The sequence below is a fragment of the Mustelus asterias genome, chromosome 15 (genome assembly GCF_964213995.1).
Source record: "Mustelus asterias chromosome 15, sMusAst1.hap1.1, whole genome shotgun sequence".
In the NCBI taxonomy this organism is placed as follows: Eukaryota; Metazoa; Chordata; class Chondrichthyes; order Carcharhiniformes; family Triakidae; genus Mustelus; species Mustelus asterias.
In genome coordinates this window covers 10732642-10754604 of record NC_135815.1, presented here as the reverse complement: position 1 = coordinate 10754604, position 21963 = coordinate 10732642, and the positions used below count along the sequence as shown (strand labels likewise).

The 21963-nt window shown below is 46.6% G+C and overlaps 1 protein-coding gene across 4 annotated transcripts in view; it reads right to left on the bottom strand.

Moving 5' to 3' along the window:
• Positions 1–16884: 16884 nt before the first annotated feature.
• fam120b (family with sequence similarity 120 member B) overlaps positions 16885–21963 on the bottom strand; it is a 62605-nt gene continuing 57526 nt past the window's right edge. For all 4 annotated transcript variants that reach the window (XM_078229474.1, XM_078229477.1, XM_078229476.1 and 1 more), the window contains one exon: positions 16885–17085. In XM_078229474.1, the coding sequence (XP_078085600.1) occupies positions 17082–17085 (4 nt within the window). In that variant the 3' untranslated portion in view covers positions 16885–17081. The remainder of the gene's footprint in view (positions 17086–21963) is intronic.

Below are 21963 nucleotides of genomic sequence, written 5' to 3'. Positions count from 1 at the left end.
CTTCACAGCTCTAGGGACCTGGGTTCGATTCCTGGCTTGGGTCACTGTCTGTGTGGAGTTTGCACATTCTCCTCGTGTCTGCGTGGGTTTCCTCCGGGTGCTCCGGTTTCCTCCCACAGTCCAAAGATGTGCGGGTTAGGTTGATTGGCCCTGCTAAAATTGCCTTTTTATTGCCCTGCTAAAAGTGTCCTGAGATGCGTAGATTAGAGGGATTAGTGGATAAATATGTAGGGATATGGGGGTAGGGCCTGGGTGGGATTGTGGTCGGTGCAGACTTGATGGGCCGAATGGTCTCTTTCTGTACTGTAGGGATTCTATGATTCTATGAGGAATCAACCTGGTGAACCTTTCTCTGAACTGCCTCCAATTCAAGTTCATCCCTCCTTAAATAGAGCAAAACTCCACAGTACTCAAGGCGTGATCACAGCAAGCCCTGTGCAGTTTAACAAGATTTCCCTCCTTTTAAACTCCATCCCTCTTGCAATAACCACTAACGCATCTACTTTCTCACCAACTTGTTCAGATGTACCATAGAAAGCATCCTCTCTGGAATGGCTTGCTATGGCTCCTGCTCTGTCCAAGGCCGCAAGAAACTACAAAGGGTCGTGAATGTAGCCCAGTCCATCACGCAAACCAGCCTCCCATCCATTGACTCTGTCTACACTTCCCGCTGCCTCGACAAAGCAGCCAGCATAATCAAGGACCCCATGCACTCCGGACATTCTCTCTTCCACCTTCTTCCGTCGGGAAAAAGATACAAAAGTCTGAGGTCACGTACCAACTGACTCAAGAACAGCTTCTTCCCTGCTGCTGTCAGACTTTTGAATGGGCCTACCTCGCATTAAGTTGATCTTTCTCTACACCCTAGCTATGACTGTAACACTACATTCTGCACTCTCTCCTTTTCTTCTCCACTATGTACTCTATGAACGGTATGCTTTGTCTGCATAGCACGCAAGAAACAGTACTTTTCACTGTATCCCAGTACATGTGGCAATAATAAATCAAATCAAATCAAATCAGATCAAATCAAATCAGTAAAGGCCAACATTTCATTTAGCTTCTGAATTATCTGCTGTACCTGCACAAGACTGATCCCGTCTGGATATTTTCACAAGTGCAGGGATGACAGGACAGTGATTCTGAGATATGGAGAATAATCGAGTGCTTTATTTGTCCAATAAATTAATGCTCACCGCATGTGGCTAATGTAAGACCCAGATGTGGCTGGTTGTAGTTCTGATCAGTAAATTAAAGTGTTAGTAATGGGATCTCGATATTGAAGTTTGCTGGACACATGCATGTGAACTTTAAGTGTTTTTTGTATTTATAAAGTTAAAGCTTATTTAAAAAGTTAAATAAAGTTTATTTATTAGTGCCACAAGTAGCTTACATTAACACTGCAATGAAGTTACTGAGAAAATCCCCTAGTCGCCACACTCCGGCACCTGTTCGGGTACACTGAGGGGGTATTTAGCATGGCCAATGCACCTAACCAGCACGTCTTTCAGACTGTGGGAGGAAACCGGAGCACCCGGAGGAAACCCACGCAGACACGGAGAGAACATGCAAACTCCACACAGACAGTGACCCAGGCCGGAATCGAACAGGAATGAGACAGCAGTTCTAACCATGGTGACCCTTCCTTTATTGGGAAGGGGAGAGCCACAGTCTTTCTTGTTTGTTCCGTGTGAGTTACAAGCTTGTTTACTGAGTGGTGGAAGATGTTTGTCCAGTAAATAGACAGGTGTGAAGTACACTACCTCGATTGTGTCTGTATTAAGGTGTCTTTTGAGAGCTAACATTAATGTCTGTTAAAACTCAGCAGCTCAACACAGGTTGACCCTCCTGGACAAACACAGGCTCCTGACGTCACCTGAGATTGAAGACAGCTCCATATGATGAAAAGTTCCACTTTTATTTTGAGTATAACTAATTTAGTAAATGGATACGTATGAAGTACATTACCACCATTGTGTATTAAGATGTATTTTTACCCCTCGAGCCTGCTGATGGCTGATCTGGTTGTGGTCTCAACTCTCGTGTGGGCAGCACAGTGGCACAGTGGTTAGCACTGTTGCCTCACAGCGCCAGGGACCCGGGTTCAATTCTGTCCTCAGGTCACTGTCTGTGTGGAGTTTGCACATTCTCCTTGTATCTGCGTGGGTTTCCTCCGGGTGCTCCGGTTTCCTCCCACAGTCCAAAGATGTGCAGGTTAGGTGGATTGGCCATGCTAAATTACCCCTTAGTGTCCAAAGATGTGTAGGTTAGCAGGGTAAATATGTAGGGCCATGGGAAAGGGCCTGGGTGGGATCCTCTGTTGGAGAGTCAGTGCTGACTTGATGGGCCGAATAGCCTCTTTCTGCACTGTAGCGATTCTATGATTCCACTTTTCTGTCTGCCCCCCATAACCCTTGACTCACTTGTCAATCGAAAATCTGTCTAACTTGCTGCAATTTTTTGAAGAGTTAACAGAGAGAGTTGATGAGGATAATGCTATTGAGTGGTTGTATACGAACTTCCAAAAGGCATTTGATCCAGTGGCACACGACAGGCGTTTGGGCAACGTTACAGCTCATGAAATAAAAGGGACAGCAGCAACATGGCTGAGTGAAAGGAATGTGGCAAATCATCCTTTTTCGGGCTGAGGAAGGTCTGCAGTGGAAATCCACAGGACTCAGTGTTGGGAGCTGTGCTTTTCCTGATATAGATTAATGACATAGACGCCAATATGATGGAGTGGGCGGATAGGTGGCAAATAAAGTTCAACGCAGAGAAATGAGGGGGGGGGGGTGGGTGGGGGTGGAGGGGGTGGTGGCAGGGTGCTAACTTGCAATTGTGTCTCACCCGCTATTTTTAAATCCCCCTGTTCTAGCATGGATGGAGGTATGAAAATCCGGGTCGAAGTCTCAACAACCTTTTCAGGGAGAGTCCCAGAGTTACATCAGAACATAAGACCTCGGAGCAGATCATGGCTGATCTTTTTGTGTACTCAGCTCCACTTACCCGCACGTTCACCATAACCCTTAATTCCTTTATTGTTCAAAAATTTATCTATCCTTATCTTAAAAACATTCAATGAGGTAGCCTCAGCTGCTTCACTGGGCAGGGAATTCCGCAGATTCACAACCCTTTGGGTGAAGAAGTTCCTCCTGAAATCAGTCCTAAATCTGCTGCCCTTTATTTTGAGGCTATGCCTCCCTTCATGTAATGAAGTGCTTCCTGACATCATCCCCTTCAATAGCCCTAAGCTCTGATTTTAATATTATTTTTGTAATATTTTTCTGAGGTTTGACAGGCTGCAAGCGTTACCTTGCAAATTAACCTTGAGCGGCAGGGTGGCACAGTGGTTAGCACTGCTGCTTCACAGCGCCAAGGACCCAGTTTCGATTCCCGGGTTGGGTCACTGTCTGTGCAGCGTCTGCACGTTCGCCCCCGTGTCTGTGCGGGTTTCCTTCGGGTGCTCCGGTTTCCTCCCACAGTCTGACGTGCTGGTTAGGTGCATTGGCCATGCTAAATTCTCCCTCAGTGTACCCAAACAGGCACCGAAGTGTGGCGACCAGGGGATTTGCACAGTAACTTCATTGCAGAGTCAATGTAAGCCTACTCGTGACAATAATGAGTAACATGTTCCATTGGGGATGCTGTTAAATTCTGGTTACTTTGAGGGCAGGGGTTGGATATTAAATCATTTAAAACACATCCATGCTATCTGCCTCGACCACTCTTTATGTTTAGTTTAGTTTATTTATTAGTGTCACAAGTAGCTTACATTAACACTGCAATGAAGTTACTGTGAAAATCCCCTGGTCGCCACACTCCGGCGCCTGTTCGGGTTACACTGAGGGAGAATTTAGCATGGCCAATGCGCCTGACCAGCACATCTATGATAGCCACTTTGACATTTGCTGAATCTTCTGGTACAAGCACCCTGGAAAGTATTGGGTTGTATTCTCTGTGACTAAGGGAACCTGTTTCAGTCAGTGCTGAGGTCCGATCATCATGTTTACACCCCGGTGAGCAATCGAGTCTCTGCCTGAGTGCTTCCCTGGGACAAGCTGGGCCCGACATGAGACGTCAAAGAAGGTGAAGAGGGCAGTGCGGGGAGATCAGAACCCCCTATTCCTGGAGCTCTTGTAAAAGCGTCTGTGGTCTGTTCAGAGAAGCTGAATTTCCCTTTTGTAATGTTATTATCGGCCGGGGACTGTGCAGCCTTGTAAAGGGAGTTGGGACACATATGCAGCATGTCATTGTGTCATCTGAGTGCAAAGACTAGAGGGGATGTTCCTATCACACACAAAAAAAATTATATAATTTACTGTCATTCCGCTGCACTGAATGAGAAAAAAGTGAAATCTGACCATAAAATGCTTTCAATGCCATTGCACTGGGTGCCTCAGTTCCCATAGCAACCAGAGCACTTAATCAACTTGGTAAACAGATGGTCAGTGTGCAACAGGCAGCATATGTGACAATAAAGGCCTGACATCACCACAGATGGAGGGTGGAGAGGAGGCTGGTGCAGAAACATAACCTGATATTTCCTCCTCATTTGGTGCTGCATTGTAATCTCTCACACATGTAGATTAGCAGGGCCCTTTCATGCAGAAAGAGAGAGAAGGGGAAAGGCAGCAGAAAATCTGCTCTGATCAACAGACTCCCAACAACTCACACTTCACAGCAATTACTTAACCACGTAAGGAGAGAGGGGGAGATCACTGATCCCGGGTACAGGGCACTTGGCTCGCTGAAGACCTTCCAGCTATCAAAAATAATACAAACAGGCTTCCTTGCTGCCCATTCCCCATACCCCTCCTCCAGAGGTCTTCTGCTGGAGTATTAGCATGAACCTGACTCAGAATTTGCTGCATCTTAATCCTAGGACCTTTCTGATCTTGATGTAAGCCTACTTGTGACACTAATAAATAAATAACATGTTCCACTGGAGATGCTGTTAAATTCTGGTGGCAATGAGAACGGGGGTTGGGTATTAAACCATTTTAAACACATCCATGCTATCTGCCTCGACCACTCTTTATGTTTAGTTTAGTTTAGGTTTAGGTATTTATTAGTGTCACAAATATGCTTACATTAACACTGCAATAAAGTTACTGTGAAAATCCCCTAGTCACTACGCTCTGGTGCCTGTTCGGGTTACACTGAGGGAGAATTTAGCATGGCCAATGCACCTGACCAGCATGCCTATGATAGCCACTTTGACATTTGCTGAATCTTCTGGTACAAGCACCCTGGAAAGTATTGGGTTGTATTCTCTGTGACTAAGGGAACCTGTTTCAGTCAGTGCTGAGATCCGATCATCATGTTTACACCCCGGTGAGCAATCGAGTCTCTGCCTGAGATTCAGCAAATGTCAAAGTGGCTATCATAGAATGCTGGATAGGTGGATTGGCCATGTTAAATTCTCCCTCAGTGTACCCGAACAGGCGCCGGAGTGTGGAGACTAAGGGATTTTCACAGTAACTTCATTGCACTGTTAATAATGTAAGCCTACTTGCGACTCTAATAAATAAATGTCCTTGCCCCTTGATAACACTTTACTCTTCTATCTCTGTCACCCACCATCCCACACATCTCTATTTTAGGGTCTGCCTAGTAACTCTCTAATTCTCGAATCCCCGACCGCTCCACTCTTATCCCACAAACTCTGTTCCTCCCAGTCTGTTCGTCCAAACTTCCCTCGAGATGTCTCTTTATTTTTATTTATTAGTGTCACAAGTAGACTTACATTAACACTGCAATGAAGTTACTGTGAAAATCCCCTAATCACCACACTCCGGCACCTGTTCGGGTACACTGAGGGAGAATTTAGCATGGCCAATACACCTAACCAGCACGTCTTTCGGACTGTGGGAGGAAACCGGAGCACCCGGAGGAAACACACGGCAGACAGGGGTGAACGTGCAAACTCCACACAGACAGTGACCCAAGCTGGGAATTGAACCCAGGTCCCTAGCACTGTGAGGCAGCAGTGCTAACCACTGTGCCACCGTGCCGCCTTCAGTCTGAAGCTCCAGAATTCCCTCCCTAAAACTCTCTGCTCCTCCATCCTTCCTTCTTCCTTCAAGACTCTCCTTGAAGAGGATGTCTATCGTCACCATTCCCAACACCTCTGTCTTTGCGATCAGCATCAAATATTTTCCTGATGCTTTGCATCGATCAAGTGTCAGCGTTGGGTCAACGGGCTGCACTCTGACAGCTGAAGACGCCATCTTTAAGATGAGGTGTTAAACCCATGACCCTCTCAGTTCTATGTAAAGGGTTCCACGGTAGTATTTGAGGAATAGCAGAGGAATGTCCTTGCTGATATTCATCTTTCAACAATGCACCCTTATCTGATTGTGTTTCCAATTGCTGTTTGCCCTAAAGGAGGAGAGAGGTAGAAACGGGAAGTGGTTACAGGAGGGAATTCTGATCCTTGAAGCTTTTGCTGTTGAAGGCACAACGCATGGATGTGAGATTTTAACTGGTATTTTCTTCATTTTGTGTGCAGAACATCAGAGTCCCTCTCAATCCTTACCTTTCTCACTGTGACATAGCGTTGGAGTATTGACATACTCCCACTTTCATCATGGCCCAGTGGTTAGCACCGCTGCCTCAGAGCGCCAGGGACCCGGGTTCGATTCCCAGCTTGGGTCACTGTCTGTGTGGAGTTTGCACGTTCTCCCCGTGTCTGCGTGTGTTTCCTCCGGGTGCTCCGGTTTCCTCCCACAGTCCGAAAGACGTGCTGGTTAGGTGCATTGACCATGCTAAATTCTCCCTCAGTTTGATTTGATTTGATTTATTATTGTCACATGTATTAACATACAGTGAAAAGTATTGTTTCTTGCACGCTATACAGACAAAGCATACCGTTCATAGAGAAGGAAAGGAGAGAGTGCAGAGTGTACTGTTACAGTCATAGCTAGGGTGTAGAGAAAGATCAACTTAATGCAAGGTATTAATGCAAAGTGTACCCGAACAGGCGCCGGAGTATAACGACCAGGGGATTTTCACAGTAACTTCATTGCAGTGTTAATGTCAGTCTACTCGTGACACTAATAAATAAACTTTAAACAAAATCCTGTGCGGTTTTAGGCAAAGCCTGTCTACCCTTGAATGTGTGTTTGCTATCAGGGAAGAGTTACTATCTTACCTGATCTCAGTGAAAGGTTTGTATTTGTACATCAATCTTAGGGTGCTCCAAAACACTTGTAATCAACTTTGCATTTTGTTTTGGAAGCATGTTGTTGTCGTGTAGAAAACATAGTAGCCAATTTACACACAGGAAGCTCCCACAAACAGGACTATGATGACAGGATAAGAGGCATAAATACAGGTCAGGACACCAGGAAGAACTCCTCCGTTCTTCTTCAAAATAACACCACTAAGAGATCTTTTCAATTCACCAGAGGGGGCAGGCATCACATTGGTTAAATGTCACATGCTATCGCTGGCAGTTCTACACTGGGGGTGTTGGTCTAGAGTTTGTGATTAAGCGTCTGGAATGGAACTGGAACTTCCACATCTTCTCTCTCAGAAACACTGAGCCACAGGCGACAAAGGACATTTTGTGCTGTTCACCTCACCCTGTGTTTAGTCTGTATATTCCAGTGTCAGATAACCAGAAATCCATTTATATTCTCTAGTGATTTCTTTATCTGGGGTGGCACGGTAGCACAGTGGTTAGCACTGCCGCCTCACAGCGCCAGGGACCCGGGTTCAATTCCCGGCTTGGGTCACTGCCTGTGTGGAGTTTGCACATTCTCCCCGTGTCTATGTGGGTTTCCTCCGGGTGCTCCGGTTTCCTCCCACAGTCCAAAGATGTGCGGGTTAGGTGGATTGGCCATGATAAATTGCTCCTTTGTGTCTGGGGGACTAGCTAGAGTAAATGCATGGGGTTATGGGGATCGGGTCTGGGTGGGATTGTGGTCAGTGCAGAATGGCCTCCTTCTGCACTGTAGGATTCTATGATTCTATGATAAAAACAGCCTTGTGTGTGTTATCATGACATAAAGATACCAATCACTCATAAGGGATTGTACAAACATGTTGTGGGTTCACTTATTAAGAACAGGCACATGTGAACAGAAGATAGACATGGATAGAGAGCTCGAGGACATCAGAACTCCAGATCAAAGTGAGACTGAGGCTGGATCACATGACACATTTCCCTTAAAGTGATGGCACACTGCTATCCCTTAAAGGCATATTACAACAAAAGGGAACTTTATGTGAGGGTCAGTGGGGCACAGAGGAACAAAGTGCCGGCACTACTCTGCATCTCAAAGGTGGTGAAGACTGAAACTTTGCAGCTTTTCTAATTGAAGGGATTGAGAATTTCACCACCGGCCGCTCTGACAGTGCTGTTCTGAAACCAACCACCAACCTGATTTTTCACCTGTCGACATTAGTGGCCAATGAACCAATTTAGAAAGAGTTTAAACAAATTTATCGCAATATGCGCCAAGTGCAAAGATTCACACTTCTATAGATTTGAGCTGATATGTTTTTTCACTCCCCATTTGTATCTGTTCTCACTTTGAGGTTAAGATAATCAGCTGGGTATTAGTCCAATGGCAGCAATATACTGTTTGGTGCTTTGCCTAAATGGCCATCCATCATGGATGAACCTTGACCGGGAATGTCATTAGAGTATTTCTGGTGCTTTTACAGTCTAGCCTTTTCCTGTCCTTACTCAATGATTGCATAAGTAGGGGAGGCAATGACCTAGTGGTATTATCGCTAGACTATTAATCCAGAAACTCAGCTAATATTCTGGGGACCTGGGTTCGAATCCCGCCACGGCAGATGGTGGAATTTGAGTTCAATAAAAAAAAATCTGGAATTAAGAATTTGCTGATGACCATGAAACCATTGTCGATTGTTGGAAAAACCCATCTGGTTCACTAATGTCCTTTAAGGAAGGAAATCTGCCGTCCTTACCTGGTCTGGCCTACATGTGACTCCGGAGCCACAGCAATCCTTTGACTATCAATTGCCCTCCAAGGGCAACTAGGGATGGGCAATAAATGCTGGCCCAGCCAGCGAAACCCATGTCCCATGAATGAATAAAAAAACCTAGGGTATATCCTTAAAACAAGACTTACTGGGGGCGATTGGGGAGAGGGAAAGTGTTGGGTTATTTTCAACTCCCTGCATCTAAGTGCATATTGAACATTTCCAGGTCCCCATATCCACTGCCCAGCTGAGGTGCGGCCAACTCAGCCTGCGAGTCATAGATGGTACCTGTTGATCCAAATAGCTATGTGTTACACACTGCCTTTTTAACCAGTTGAGGCGGCAGGGAGCTTGACTTCACGTAAAGTTGAAGGCGTCTAGCAGAGATGATTATTCCGCCATGTAGTTCGCAAACCTCTACTGGCTAAACAATGGCCCTTTTAAGCCTTCTCTGGATGACTGATGAACAGACTGCTGGCTGCGCAACTGAGAACAGGCTCGAATCCTGGCCCTGCATTCAATTAAAAGCTTGCCAGTGCTGCCGGGGGTGGAGGGGTAAGAGACATTTATTGGATGTCTGTCTCGGTCAGTTCTCTGCCTTTCCTTAAGAGATGATGCAGAGCACGTCGCAGGCAAGAGCGATACAGGATCTTCCACTTTTCTCCCACACACGCACACACACGCGCAAGGATCCAATTTCCCCCTCCCCAAAATAATGAACACACATCCTTCAGCAGGGAAAGATTTCGGCTACCCCTTTGGCTGGGAAACTGTGCAGCATATAATTAGAGAAAAGCACTGAGGCGCAGGATAAAGTGTAAACACTTTACATTAGCAGTTGTAAATGTGTACACATTGTGACTGTGTGCTTAACACAAAACTGCCATGGAAACCTGCACCTGTTTTCTGGGAGATCGGTATTATGTGCACTGACTATAGTGCTCATTAATCCCTGATAAGATAATGATAGGAGTGAATTCTTTTGGCTGCTGCTGTGGCTGTTGGGAGTCGAACCCTTTAGGAAGCTGGCACACACACACACTGACACACACACAAATTGACACACACACACTGACACACACAAACACACTGATTTACACACAGACACACACTGACATACACATACCAGCACACACACACATTGACACATACACACAGTGGCTAACACTGCTGCCTTACAGCGCCAGGGACCCAGGTTCAGTTCCTGGCTTGTGTGGAGTTTGCATGTTCTCACCGTGTCTGTGTGGGTTTCCTCCGGGTGCTCCAGTTTTCTCCCACAGTCCGAAAGACGTGCTGGTTTGGTGCATTGGCTATGCTAAGTTCTCCCTCAGTGCACCTGAACAGGCGCCGGAGTGTGGCGACTAGGGGATTTTCATAGTGACTTCATTACAATGTTAATGTAAGCCTACTTGTGACTAATAAACTTTAAACACTGACACACACACCGACACACTGACATACACACACACTGACAAACGCTGACATACACACACACTGACATACACACACATTTACAACTCTGCCCTCCAATTTGACCTCTGCCGAGGTGTACTGTATTGTAAAAACCTCCATCTGCGTTTTTGATTTCTGCTTCCACCCATGTCAGTGCCTTTGCCTAACTCGATGAGGTTTGGAGTTAAGGGACCACCGTCCTGCCAAAGTGTCTCGGAAACCTGTCAAGCCCTCTAATTGCTGTAAATGAAAGGCCTCCTGTGGCTCTGGGATATTTATCATGATTGTGCCAAAGGTGGTACGTGTGTGGAAAAAGCCCCTGCTTTCTGTAGGCCCCTTGTCACATACTGCTTTAGTGGGGAGACGTTACTTCCATAATTTGAATATGAACTGTCAGTGGCAATGTAGCACCTACACGCTTTAATCTTGCACTGCCCTGTGGGGAAGCCCTCCTCACTATTAATCCAGGAAGGTCACAAACCTGCTGCTCCAAAAGGCATCAGAGGCCTCTACCATGAAATAGGCACATTTGTTCACTGATTGCTTCTAAACCCTGGCAAATTCCACTCAGAATCAAACCTTGCCACTTCAGCGTACAACCAGGGGGATGGTTCATTTCTCTATTCTTTCATGGGATGTGGCTGTCACCAAGAATGGCACTTAGTGCCCATCCCTAATTGCCCTTGAGAAAGTGGTGGTGACCTGCCTATTTGAACCGCTGCAGTTCATGTGTTGTAGGTACACCCACAATGCTGTTAGGGAGGGAGTTCCAGGGTTTAGACCCAGCGACAGTGAAGGAATTGTGGGGAGGTGGCGGCATTGTGGTATTGTCACTGGGCTAGTGAGTCTGGAGACCCAGGTTCGAATCCAACCATTATCGATTTCTGCCATCCCTACTGGTCTGACCTACAAGTGACTCCAGACCCACAGCAAGAGTGGTTGACTCTTAAATGCCCTCTGGAATGGCTCTGCAAGCCACTTAGCTCAAGGGCAATAAATGCTGACCAGCCAGTGACATCTATATCCAATGAATAAATAAGAAAATAGTTCCAAGTCAGGATGGTGAGTGGCTTGAAGGGGAACTTGCAGGTGGTGGTGATTCTATGCTTCTGTTCTTGTCCTTCTAGGTGGGGAGGGTTGTGGGTTTGGAAGATGCTGTTGAAGGAGCCTTGGCAAGTTGCTGCAGTGGATCTTCTATTTGGTACATATAGCGCAAGGGTCTGGCGCAGAAATGGTTGACGTAAGACTGGATACAGTACTGCCTGCTCACAGTGCGATGTAATGGAACACATGAAGCCAGTCGAGGTCAGTCTTGTACTGGACAGAGATGTGTAGAGCCAAGTATGGAGGCAGCTCCTAATTTAGACCTTATATTTTACATACTTACTGGTAGTTAAAAAACACTTACTGTCAAAATATACAAGACTCAGAACCTCAGTGTACCAAAGTGCACACATCTTACATTAGAGCATACTGCTGTCACTATGCATCGGTGGTGGAGGGAGTGAATGTTTAAGATGGTGGATGGGGAAAATCAAACAGACTGCTTTGACTTGGATGGCGTTGAGCTTCTTGAGTGTTGCTGGAGCTGTTCTCAACCTGGCAAGTGGAGAGCATTCCATCACACTCCTGACTTGTGTCTGGTCGATGGAGGACAGGCTTTGGGCAGTCAGGAGGTGAGTTACTCGTCTCAGAATCCTCAGCCACTGACCAAAGTATTTATAAGGCTGTTCCAGTTGAGTTTGACAACTCTCAGGATGGTGATGGTGGGGGATTCGGCGATGCTGATGCTGTTGTTCTCAAGGGGAGATTCTCTCTTATTGGCGATTATCATTACCTGGCACTTGAATGCCGCACTTGTCACTTGCAAGCTCAAGTCTGAATGCTGTCCATGTCTTACTTTTAAATGTATCACATTTGGATTACGAACCAAAAGAGAAAATGCTGGAAAATCTCAGCAGGCCTGGCGGCATCTGTGAGGAGAGAAAAGAGCTGACATTTCGAGTCCAGATGACCCACTGTCAAAGCTCTTTTTTCTCCTTACAGATGCTGCCAGACCTGCTGAGATTTTCCAGCATTCTCTCTTTTGGTTTCAGATTCTAGCATCCGCAGTAATTTGCCTTTACACATATGGATCAGAATCTGTTTTTGTATCTATATTTTACTCCTTATATTTTTCTGGTAACTCTGCCATTATGTTCAAGTTTGGCACAGTGGTTAGCACTGCTGCCTCACAGCACCAGGAACCCGGGTTCGATTCCCGGCTTGGGTCACTGTCTGTGTGGAGTTTGCACGTTCTCCCCGTGTCTGTGTGGATTTCCTCCGGGTGCTCTGGTTTCCTCCCACAGTCTAAAAGACATGCTGGTTAGGTGTACTGACACGAACAAGCGCTGGACTGTGGTGACTAGGGGAATTTCACAGTAACTCCATTGCAGTGCTAATGTAAGCCTTAATTGTGACTAATAAATAAACTTTACTTTTTTTTGTTTTTATTCTCCTTGGTTTTTCAGTTTACTAGCCCGTCCTACTCTTCCATGGAAACCGACAGCCCTCCCTCCATACTGGGTCTTTCTGCATGTTTGAACCCATACTGCGGGTTCAAGCCTTCACTCCCTAATTCCACTCCCTGTACTGATTCTCTAACCCACCCAACCCCTGTCAGCCAAGCCTGATTCTGCCCCAGCCGCTATCCCCAGGGGCAGGAGTAGACCACTCCACACCGCCTGTCAAATCTCATCATTCAATACCATCATGGCAGATCCTGGGATTTGACCCCATTCTCATGGCTGTCTATCCCAGCCTTAAATACATTCAATGATGGAGCAGCCACAACCCTCTGGGGTTCGGAATTCCAAAGATTCACAACCCTCTGAGTGAAGAAATTTCTCCTCATCTCAGTCCTAAATGATCGGCCCCTCCCCCAGAGACTGCCCCCGTGTTTTAGATTCCCTGACCAGCGGAAACAATCTGTCAGTGTCCAAGCACCTTCTGAATTTTGCTAATGCCTCTCATTCTTCTAACCTCTAAGAATATAAGCTCAATTTACTCAGCTCTCACCATAGGACAGCCTCCTCACCCCAGAGACCAATCTAGTGAATCTTCGCTGTGTTGCCTTCAGTGCAAGAATATCCTTTCTTAAATGTGAAGACCAAAACCACAGAGTATTTCAGATGTGGTCTCACAGCTTACCTTTCCACCTAGCTTGGTATCATCAGCAAACTGAGATACATTACTGCCTGCCTCTTCACCCATATCATTCATATAAATTGTAAAAAGCATTGATCTTTGCTACACTCCACTATTCCCTGCCTGCCAACTTGAAAAAGCCCCGTTTATGCCCACTCTTTTGTTTCCCATCCGTTAACCAACCCTCTATCCATGCTAATTACCTCCAAATCCATCAGCCCTTATTTTGCCTATTAACCTTTGGTGTGGCACCTTACCGAATGCCTTTCGGAAATCGAGGTATACTACATCTACTGCTTCTCCTTTATCCACACTACTGGTTACATCCTCAAAACAGGATTTCCCTTGAGTAAAACTATGCTGACTTGTTTTAATCATGCTATGCTTTTTCAAGTGCTTTGTCAAGACTGCCTTAATAATAGCATTTCCATAGCAACTGATGTTAACTGACGTTAGAGGCTAACTGGCCTCTAGTTCAGTTTTCTTTCTTTTCTCCCCCTTCTTGAAATGTGGTGCAACATTTGCCAACTCCCAACCTAGTGGGACCGTTCCTTAATCTAAGGAATTTTGGAAAATGGCAGCTAGCACACCTACTATCCCTGCGGCAGACCTGGCCCCATCGCATTCATGAGAACTCTGGCTGATTGACAGGAGTGGGACATCACCTAAAATAATTATTGGTGGAGTTCAGGGAGTTGAGGCTTCTGCCAGAAATTAAATTTGATTTGATTTGTAATTTCCATCCAGAATTCTCGGCCAGTCCCACAGGAAATGATGAGAAATCCCTGGGCTGCTGCACATCTCCAGTAGACGGCCTAACCAGTTAGATATATATCATCTTACGCAGGTTGATGCACTCCTATATCACATAATGTGCCTCTATGCCTTCCTTTCTTATTTTCTTTTTGTCTTAAACGGGTTCCACAAACCAGTCTGTGCGGATGCTGAATGAGTGCAGCAATAATTTTTTTTTGTGTCAAATTATCCGTTAGTTTTCCATGCTTCAGATCCCAGTCAAACATTCGAGCAGAAAGCTATTAACCCCATGCTCAGCCAGAAGCTTTCAAAGTGCGTCTGAATGTCACTCTGGGACTGAGGAAATCTCCACATATTTTCTGAGCCTTCAACAGTCAGACGTGGCACCCAGGGAAAAAATATATCTCAGCATTTACACCACACAAACAGGTCACTCGGCCTAACGGCTCTGCCGGTGTTTGTGCTCCAAGAGTCTCCTCCTGTCCTGGAGGAACATTTGGAATACTGCGCCCAGTTCTGGTCGTCACACTACCAGAAGGACGTGGAGGCTTTAGCGAGAGTGCAGAGGAGGTTTACCAGGATGTTGCCTGGTATGGAAGGGCTTAGTTATGAGGAGAGATTGGGTAAACTGGGGTTGTTCTCACTGGAAAGACGGAGGATGAGGGGTGACCTAATAGAGGTGTATAAAATTATGAAATAGATAGGGTGAACGGTGGGAAGCTTTTTCCCAGATCAGTGGTGACGTTCACAAGGGGTCATAGGTTCAAGGTGAGGGTGGGGGGAGGTTTAACGCGGATATCAGAAGGACGTATTTTACACAGAGGGTGGTGGGCGCCTGGAATGCGCTGCCAGGCAAAGTGGTGGAGGCGGACACACTGGGAACGTTTAAGACTTATCTAGATAACCACATGAACGGAGTGGGAATGGAGGGATACAAAAGAATGGTCCAGTTTGGACCAGGGAGCGGCGCGGGCTTGGAGGGCCGAAGGGCCTGTTCCTGTGCTGTATTGTTCTTTGTTCCTACTTCATCTAGTGTTATAAGCCCATCCTGTGCTTCTTTCTCCCTCAAACCTTCCCTCAAATGCAACCATGCTGTTTATCTCAACCATTTGATTTGGTAGTGAACTCCACTTCCAACCACACACTGTGGGACAATTCTGTGTGAGGCACAGAGTTAACCTCTGTGCTTTTCCGTATGCCTTTTAGCTCTGACAAAGGGTCATCTAGACTCGAAAGGTCAGCTCTTTTCTCTCCTTACGGACGTTGCCAGACCTGCTGAGATTGAAAAATCTCAGCAGGTCTTGCAGCATCTGTGAGGAGAGACAAGAACTGATGTTTTTCTTTTGGTTTCAGATTCCAGCATCCAGAGTAATTTGCTTTTCTAGAGCTAACCTCCTTTATCTTGCTGGATGTCTGTTGGAATACTGCACTCCCGTCATACCTGCCCCAAATCAACCACCTTCCTCTCTCTAGAGAAGGAGACCATTCTTGCAGCTCCCCCAGCCATCTTCCACACCCCCAGGGCAACTTCCAGCCAAACCAAGGCTTGGTGCATTTTTAGATACGCTGTTCCCTCACCCAAGTGGCTGGTCAAATTACTCAACTCCGCAGGATCTGTGGGTCAAATATCACAGGCGAACAATCACAGAACAGCTCTAATCAGCCAGTCTTTATCATTGACGTGTACTAATTCTCAACTTGTTGGCTTATGCTGGTGTTATCCTGATGTGGAGATGCTGGCATTGGACTGGGGTGGGCACAGTAAGAAGTCTCTCAACACCAGATTAAAGTCCAACAGGTTTATTTCGAATCACGAGCTTTCAGAGCACTGCTCCGAAAGCTCGTGATTCCAAATAAACCTGTTGGACTTTAATCTGGTGTTGAGAGACTTCTTCCCGTGTTATCCTGGTGCTCCAATTTCATCCTGTGCTCAGCTCAAATCTCTTCATGATCTCGATCCATCCCAACTCTGTAACACGCTGGCCAGCCTTACTGTTCTCGGAGTACTCTGCGTTCTTCCAACTCCTGCCTCTTGTGGACCTCCGACTATGTGGGGGTAGGCCCCTATGTGGGGGTAGAGCCTGGGTGGGATTGTGGTTGGTGCAGACTCGATGGGCCGAATGGCCTCCTTCTGCACTGTAGGGTTTCTATGATTTCCTTTGATTTACCATTGTTGGCCCTGCTTTCAGCCATTCAGGCTTTCCACTCACTGGAATTGCTTCCCTGCAGGATCTTGTCCAAACGGACTCTCCTTATCTCCAAGCCCCGGCAGTCAATACGGGGAGGGCGCTATTCCACCATGTGGGGCATCACTGTGAAATCCCATCATGTTCTCAATTTTTACATACACGTCCCAGCAGCTGACTGGATCGTTGTCGAGGCTGCCCACACTGGGCGATTCTCCCATGGCTGTTGTAGGAACATTTCCTGGGATCAGTTGATCCCGCACTTATCCAGCAGTCAAACCTGGGATTTCTTTCCCGATACGACGCAGGTGGAGAGACTGGCAGAGATATCAGCAAAACCCATATTGCGTTTTATAAATCATATTTAATATGTGTACAAGAAAGTGTTTCAAATACAAAGTCAATAATTGGAAGGACAGTAATTTTTCCTGGAATGAACAGAAATCAATGCTGCATCTTCCTTCAGATCAAATAACATTTTTAACCCTTTAAAACTCCACAATCCAACTAATTCCAGCCAGAATCAGAACCTTGAAATCCAGATCACCTAAAAAAAACAAATTTAAACACAAATTAACACTTTGACCTTTAGAAACATAAACAGATGTGATTATGAGAGTTATTTTAGACAAAGTTAAAGTTTATTTATTAGTCACAAGCAGGCTTACATTAACACTGCAATGAAGTTACTGTGAAAATCCCCTAGTCGTCACACTCCAGTGCCTGTTCGGGTACACTGAGGGGGAATTTAGCATGGCCAATGCACCCTAACCAGCATGTCTTTCGGACTGTGGGAGGAAATAGGAGCACCCGGAGGAAACCCATGCAGACACGGGGAGAACGTGCAGACTCTGCACAGGCAGTGGTCCAAGCCGGGAATCGAACCCTGGTCCCTGGCGCTGTGAGGATTAGCTCAATTCTATTTTTTCATCCAGTTCAAAATATTAGGAAAAGTCCTTTGATTCTGTCAGTCCTGCAGACACCAACATTATTGAGATGATGCGCTCTGACTCGAGCCTGCATGCATGGCCACAAGACTACGATGGGTGGCCCTGGCCCTGTGCTGGATGGGTGTGTGAGTGGAGGACATGGCAGATACTGTCACAACAGATACCATGTGCACCTTTACACGTAAGTGGCACAGTGCCATAAAGATCAACTGCATCGTTACCGAGCGTTAACTGTACAATCCAGAAGGCTGGACACTCGCGGAGATCATACTCATCAAAGTCCAATCCTTCTTTAAAAATCACTAAGCTCTTTTCTCATGGCAACATGACATGGGGGTCACAACGCTGTTATTAATCATTGATCATGAAGGTTCAGGATGATGATAGAAAAAGGATGATAGGCAATTCAGAGTAAAAATCATTAACTGTGGCAGAGTTGACTTCAATGGGGCTAGGCTGGTCTGGCTGGAATGAAAGACTGGTTTGAAAAACTATAGCTGAACAATGGGCTATCTTCAAAGCACAAATGGTCTGGAGACAGTGAAGGTATATATTTCCTTCAAAGGGAAAGGGAGGGCAAACAAATCTGGAGGGCCATGCATGAAAAAGAAGATAGAAATTAAGAGAAGGAAGAAAGAGTGTGCTTATGACAGGCGTCAGGTAGAAAATAGACTTGAGAACCAAGAGGAATGCAGAAGGTTCACTGCAGACACAATGGGCCAAATGGCCTCCTTCTGCGCCGTAACTTATGATTCCATGATTAATGCACAGGATCTCCATTCTACAAGGGACGCCTGAAGCATTGACATTGATTGGTAAACCTGTCTTGCAGTGAAGCTGTAGAAGCCACGGCATCTCCACATCAAGCCAGAGAGTCCCAGCTTTGAATCCCAATTCAGGCTGAATTAACTGACTAAGGTGCTTTGGGTTTGGTGGGTGGGCGGGGCAACATTTGAAGCAGGGTTCCTGTTTCTGATGTTTATCCAGCAACCCCTACTAGAAACTGCACCATATGTAGATGTGGGGTGCACCATGCAGTCTAATAGTCAGTTGATACTCACTGTCTAGGTGCAAAGATGAAGAACTGACTTGGGCAAGGGGAGTATTTAGAGAACCATTTTGTCACCAAGAGAGGTGAGTGATAGAAAACTGGCAGAGAAACGTTCAGGTGAAAGAATGGAATCATAAAGAGATCGGATGTTTCTGACTGGTGATGTAGTCTTAGACAAAGTGTAAGGAGAATAAGGGCAGCACACCCCCTTAGATTCACACCTGGGGCAACAGCACAGGAGGCCAGAGCTCATATCTGTGAGCATGCTTTAACATCAGGGACACGCTAACTGATGGGTGTGTCGATTCCCCGGACCGTAACTGGAGTCAGGAAAGAAAACACTGGTGAATTCCTGGAGGGCTGGCAGTATAAGCAGCACTTCTCAAACTGGAGCTGGCTTCATACAAGGATGAGCATTAACCTGACAAGATCCAGATTCTTTGAAGAATCTATGACTGTTTATACTCTGAGTCACCTGAAACACGACACTGAAGTGAACATACATGGAGGGCTACCAGAATGCTGTGTGTGGGAGCAATTTGGTGCATGGGTGGTCACCTATCCCTGCACCATCACATCTAATGGCTGTGCCTGTGTGTGTGGATCTTCACAACAGCAGAGATGAGGGTCATGAAATTGGAGTTTGTTAACAGCACATGTAGGGCTGGTTACCCTACACCACTAAGTCCTTTCTTTCCCACTGAAGTCAAAGGCCATCATTTAAAGCACTCCCGAGATTTCCAGACAAATGCTGCACATCTTGATACAATCCAATTTGATTTTGGTGAGTTACTGGATCAGATACTCCGTACAGTCACACCTTGAGTAATTCCAAAAGAGATTTCAATTCAGCAATGCAAGGCTAGGGGCCACAACTCTCCCATCCAATTAGCGCAGCGGGCCGGGAGATTCTCGCAACGCCCAATTCGTGCATGTGTTCCCACTGCGATAACGTCTCCCAGCACCAGATTTCCAGCGGCGTCAGCTCCACGCTGGAAATCGGGGAACTAGCAGCTGGACACTGCTGGAGTGAACCCCCCAGAGGGTTGGATGATGGGAGGTGCCTCTGGGCATTGGCACCTTGGCAGTGCCAATCTGTGCCTCCTGGCACTGCCCAAGGGGCAAAGTGCCAATGCCAAGGGGGCACTTTGGCACTGCCCATCAGACATGGGGCAGTGCCATGGGGGAGGGGCTGCAGGGGGAACTGTTAAGGGGGGGGGTTGGTTGGGGCTGGAGATCGGGATGGACCAGCAGTGGTCAGGGGGCCAGCGATCAGGCCATGGGTGGGGCTCGGAGAGCCGGCAATGCGGGGATCACGGGGCTGGCCAGTTCGATGGCTGACCAGCAATCGGGAGGCTGGCAGTGTGGGGCCACTGCGCATGCGCTAATCTCGGCGCTGACAGGTCGGCGCATGCGCAGTGGCCCGCTCAGCGCTGTGCTGCCGGCCTCTCCAGCAGGAATAGGCCCCGTCCACTGCTTTATAATGATATGCACGCTAGTGACCTCCTCTTCTCTGAACTCCCGCTGAAAAAATAGCGTGAATTACTCCCGTTTTCACGCGAATCCGACACGTAGAATTTCTTTGGGAGAATTCCGACCAAGGATTGCAAATCTGCAAAAATGCCTTGGAAAGAGATTCCACTTTTGACAATCAGAGAAGAGAATTTCAATCATGTGAATGGACTGCAAGGTATGTCCATAATCACAGCCATGCGAAAGATGCAGAGTGCAGCTAAAAGTCACCCTTCACCCGACAGCCAGTTACAAAACGGAGCATGGATTTTCTGTTGACTGGTGGGTTGTGTTCAACAATTACTTTAAAACAAGCCTCACCAACATTTATTTTTTCACACTGCCGACTGAGTGTAGAAATCTAAACATGAAGGAGTTATTAATGTAAAACAGTTAGTCATATTTCCAATTGGGAAATCACGAGACACTTCTTCACCTGGAGGTAACTCGTGATGACTCGGTTCATTGGGAAGCTGAACAGCTCTGGAGGGTGACAAACATTGGTGAGTTCTGCGTCTCCAAGAACTTTCCAGTGTTGTGTCCCTTCTGCCAGCCCACCCCCCCCCCCCCCCTCTCCAGCACCTACCTCGCTCTGTTCTGCTGGCAGATTTGGCAGGCTGATCAGGTTGTTAGCAGCATTCACCATGCTCCTGTCCAGGAATTCCAATACCGGATCTGCCACTGAGTTCAACAACACGGTCCCAGAGCCAAACACGCTCCGTCAACACCGGCAGAGACAAGTGCCAAAGGATACCAGGGTTCACCGCCAGCAACCCCACCAGTACCCCGTACAATGTACAACCCCATCAATACTGCAAAACCACAAGCATTGAACCAAATGAACAGGGGTAGGCCATTGAGGCAGATGAGTGATTGTGTGCCTTTTAACAGCCTTTGCTCCATCACCCTTGCTACCCATGACAAAATAAAAATCTATTGATAAAAGCAGAATATTGCAGATGCTGGAGGGCTGCAACCAAAACAGGAAGAGTCAGATTGGACTCAAAATAGGAATTCCATTTCTCTCTCTCTACAGATGCTGCCAGACTGACTGAATTTTCCCAGAACTTTGTTTTTCTTAAAAATCTAAGGATCTCAGTGTTGAAAGTTGGTTGGCAGTTGGTGACCAGTGGCGTGCCACAGGGATCGGTGCTGGGGCCTCAATTGTTTACCATTTACATAGATGATCTGGAGGAGGGGACTGAATCTAGGGTATTCAAGTTTGCTGATGACACGAAGGTGAGTGGGAAAGCGAATTGCGTGGAGGACGCGGAAAGTCTGCAGAGAGATTTGGATAGGCTGAGCGAGTGGGCGAGGATCTGGCAGATGGAATATGACGTTAGCAAATGTGAGGTTATCCACTTTGGAAGAAATAATAGTAAATTGGAATATTATTTAAATGGAGAAAAATTACATCGTGCGACTGTGCAGAGGGACCTGGGGGTCCTTGTGCACGAATCGCAAAAACTCAGTCTGCAGGTGCAGTAGGTGATCAAGAAGGCGAATGGAATGTTGGCCTTTATCGCGAGGGGGATAGAATATAAAAGCAGGGAGGTCTTGCTGCAACTGTACAAGGCACTGGTGAGGTCGCAACTGGAGTAGTGTGTGCAGTTTTGGTCCCCTTATTTGCGAAAGGATATATTGGCCTTGGAGGGAGTGCAGAGAAGGTTCACCAGGTTGATACCGGAGATGAGGGGTGTAGCTTATGAGGAGAGATTAAACAGATTGGGTCTGTACTCGTTGGAGTTTAGAAGGATGAGGGGTGATCTTATAGAGACATATAAGATAATGAAGGGGCTGGATAGGGTAGAGGTGGAGAGATTCTTTCCACTTAGAAGGGAAACCAGAACTAGAGGGCACAGCCTCAAAATAAGGGGGGGGCCGGTTCAGAACAGAATTGAGGGGGAACTTC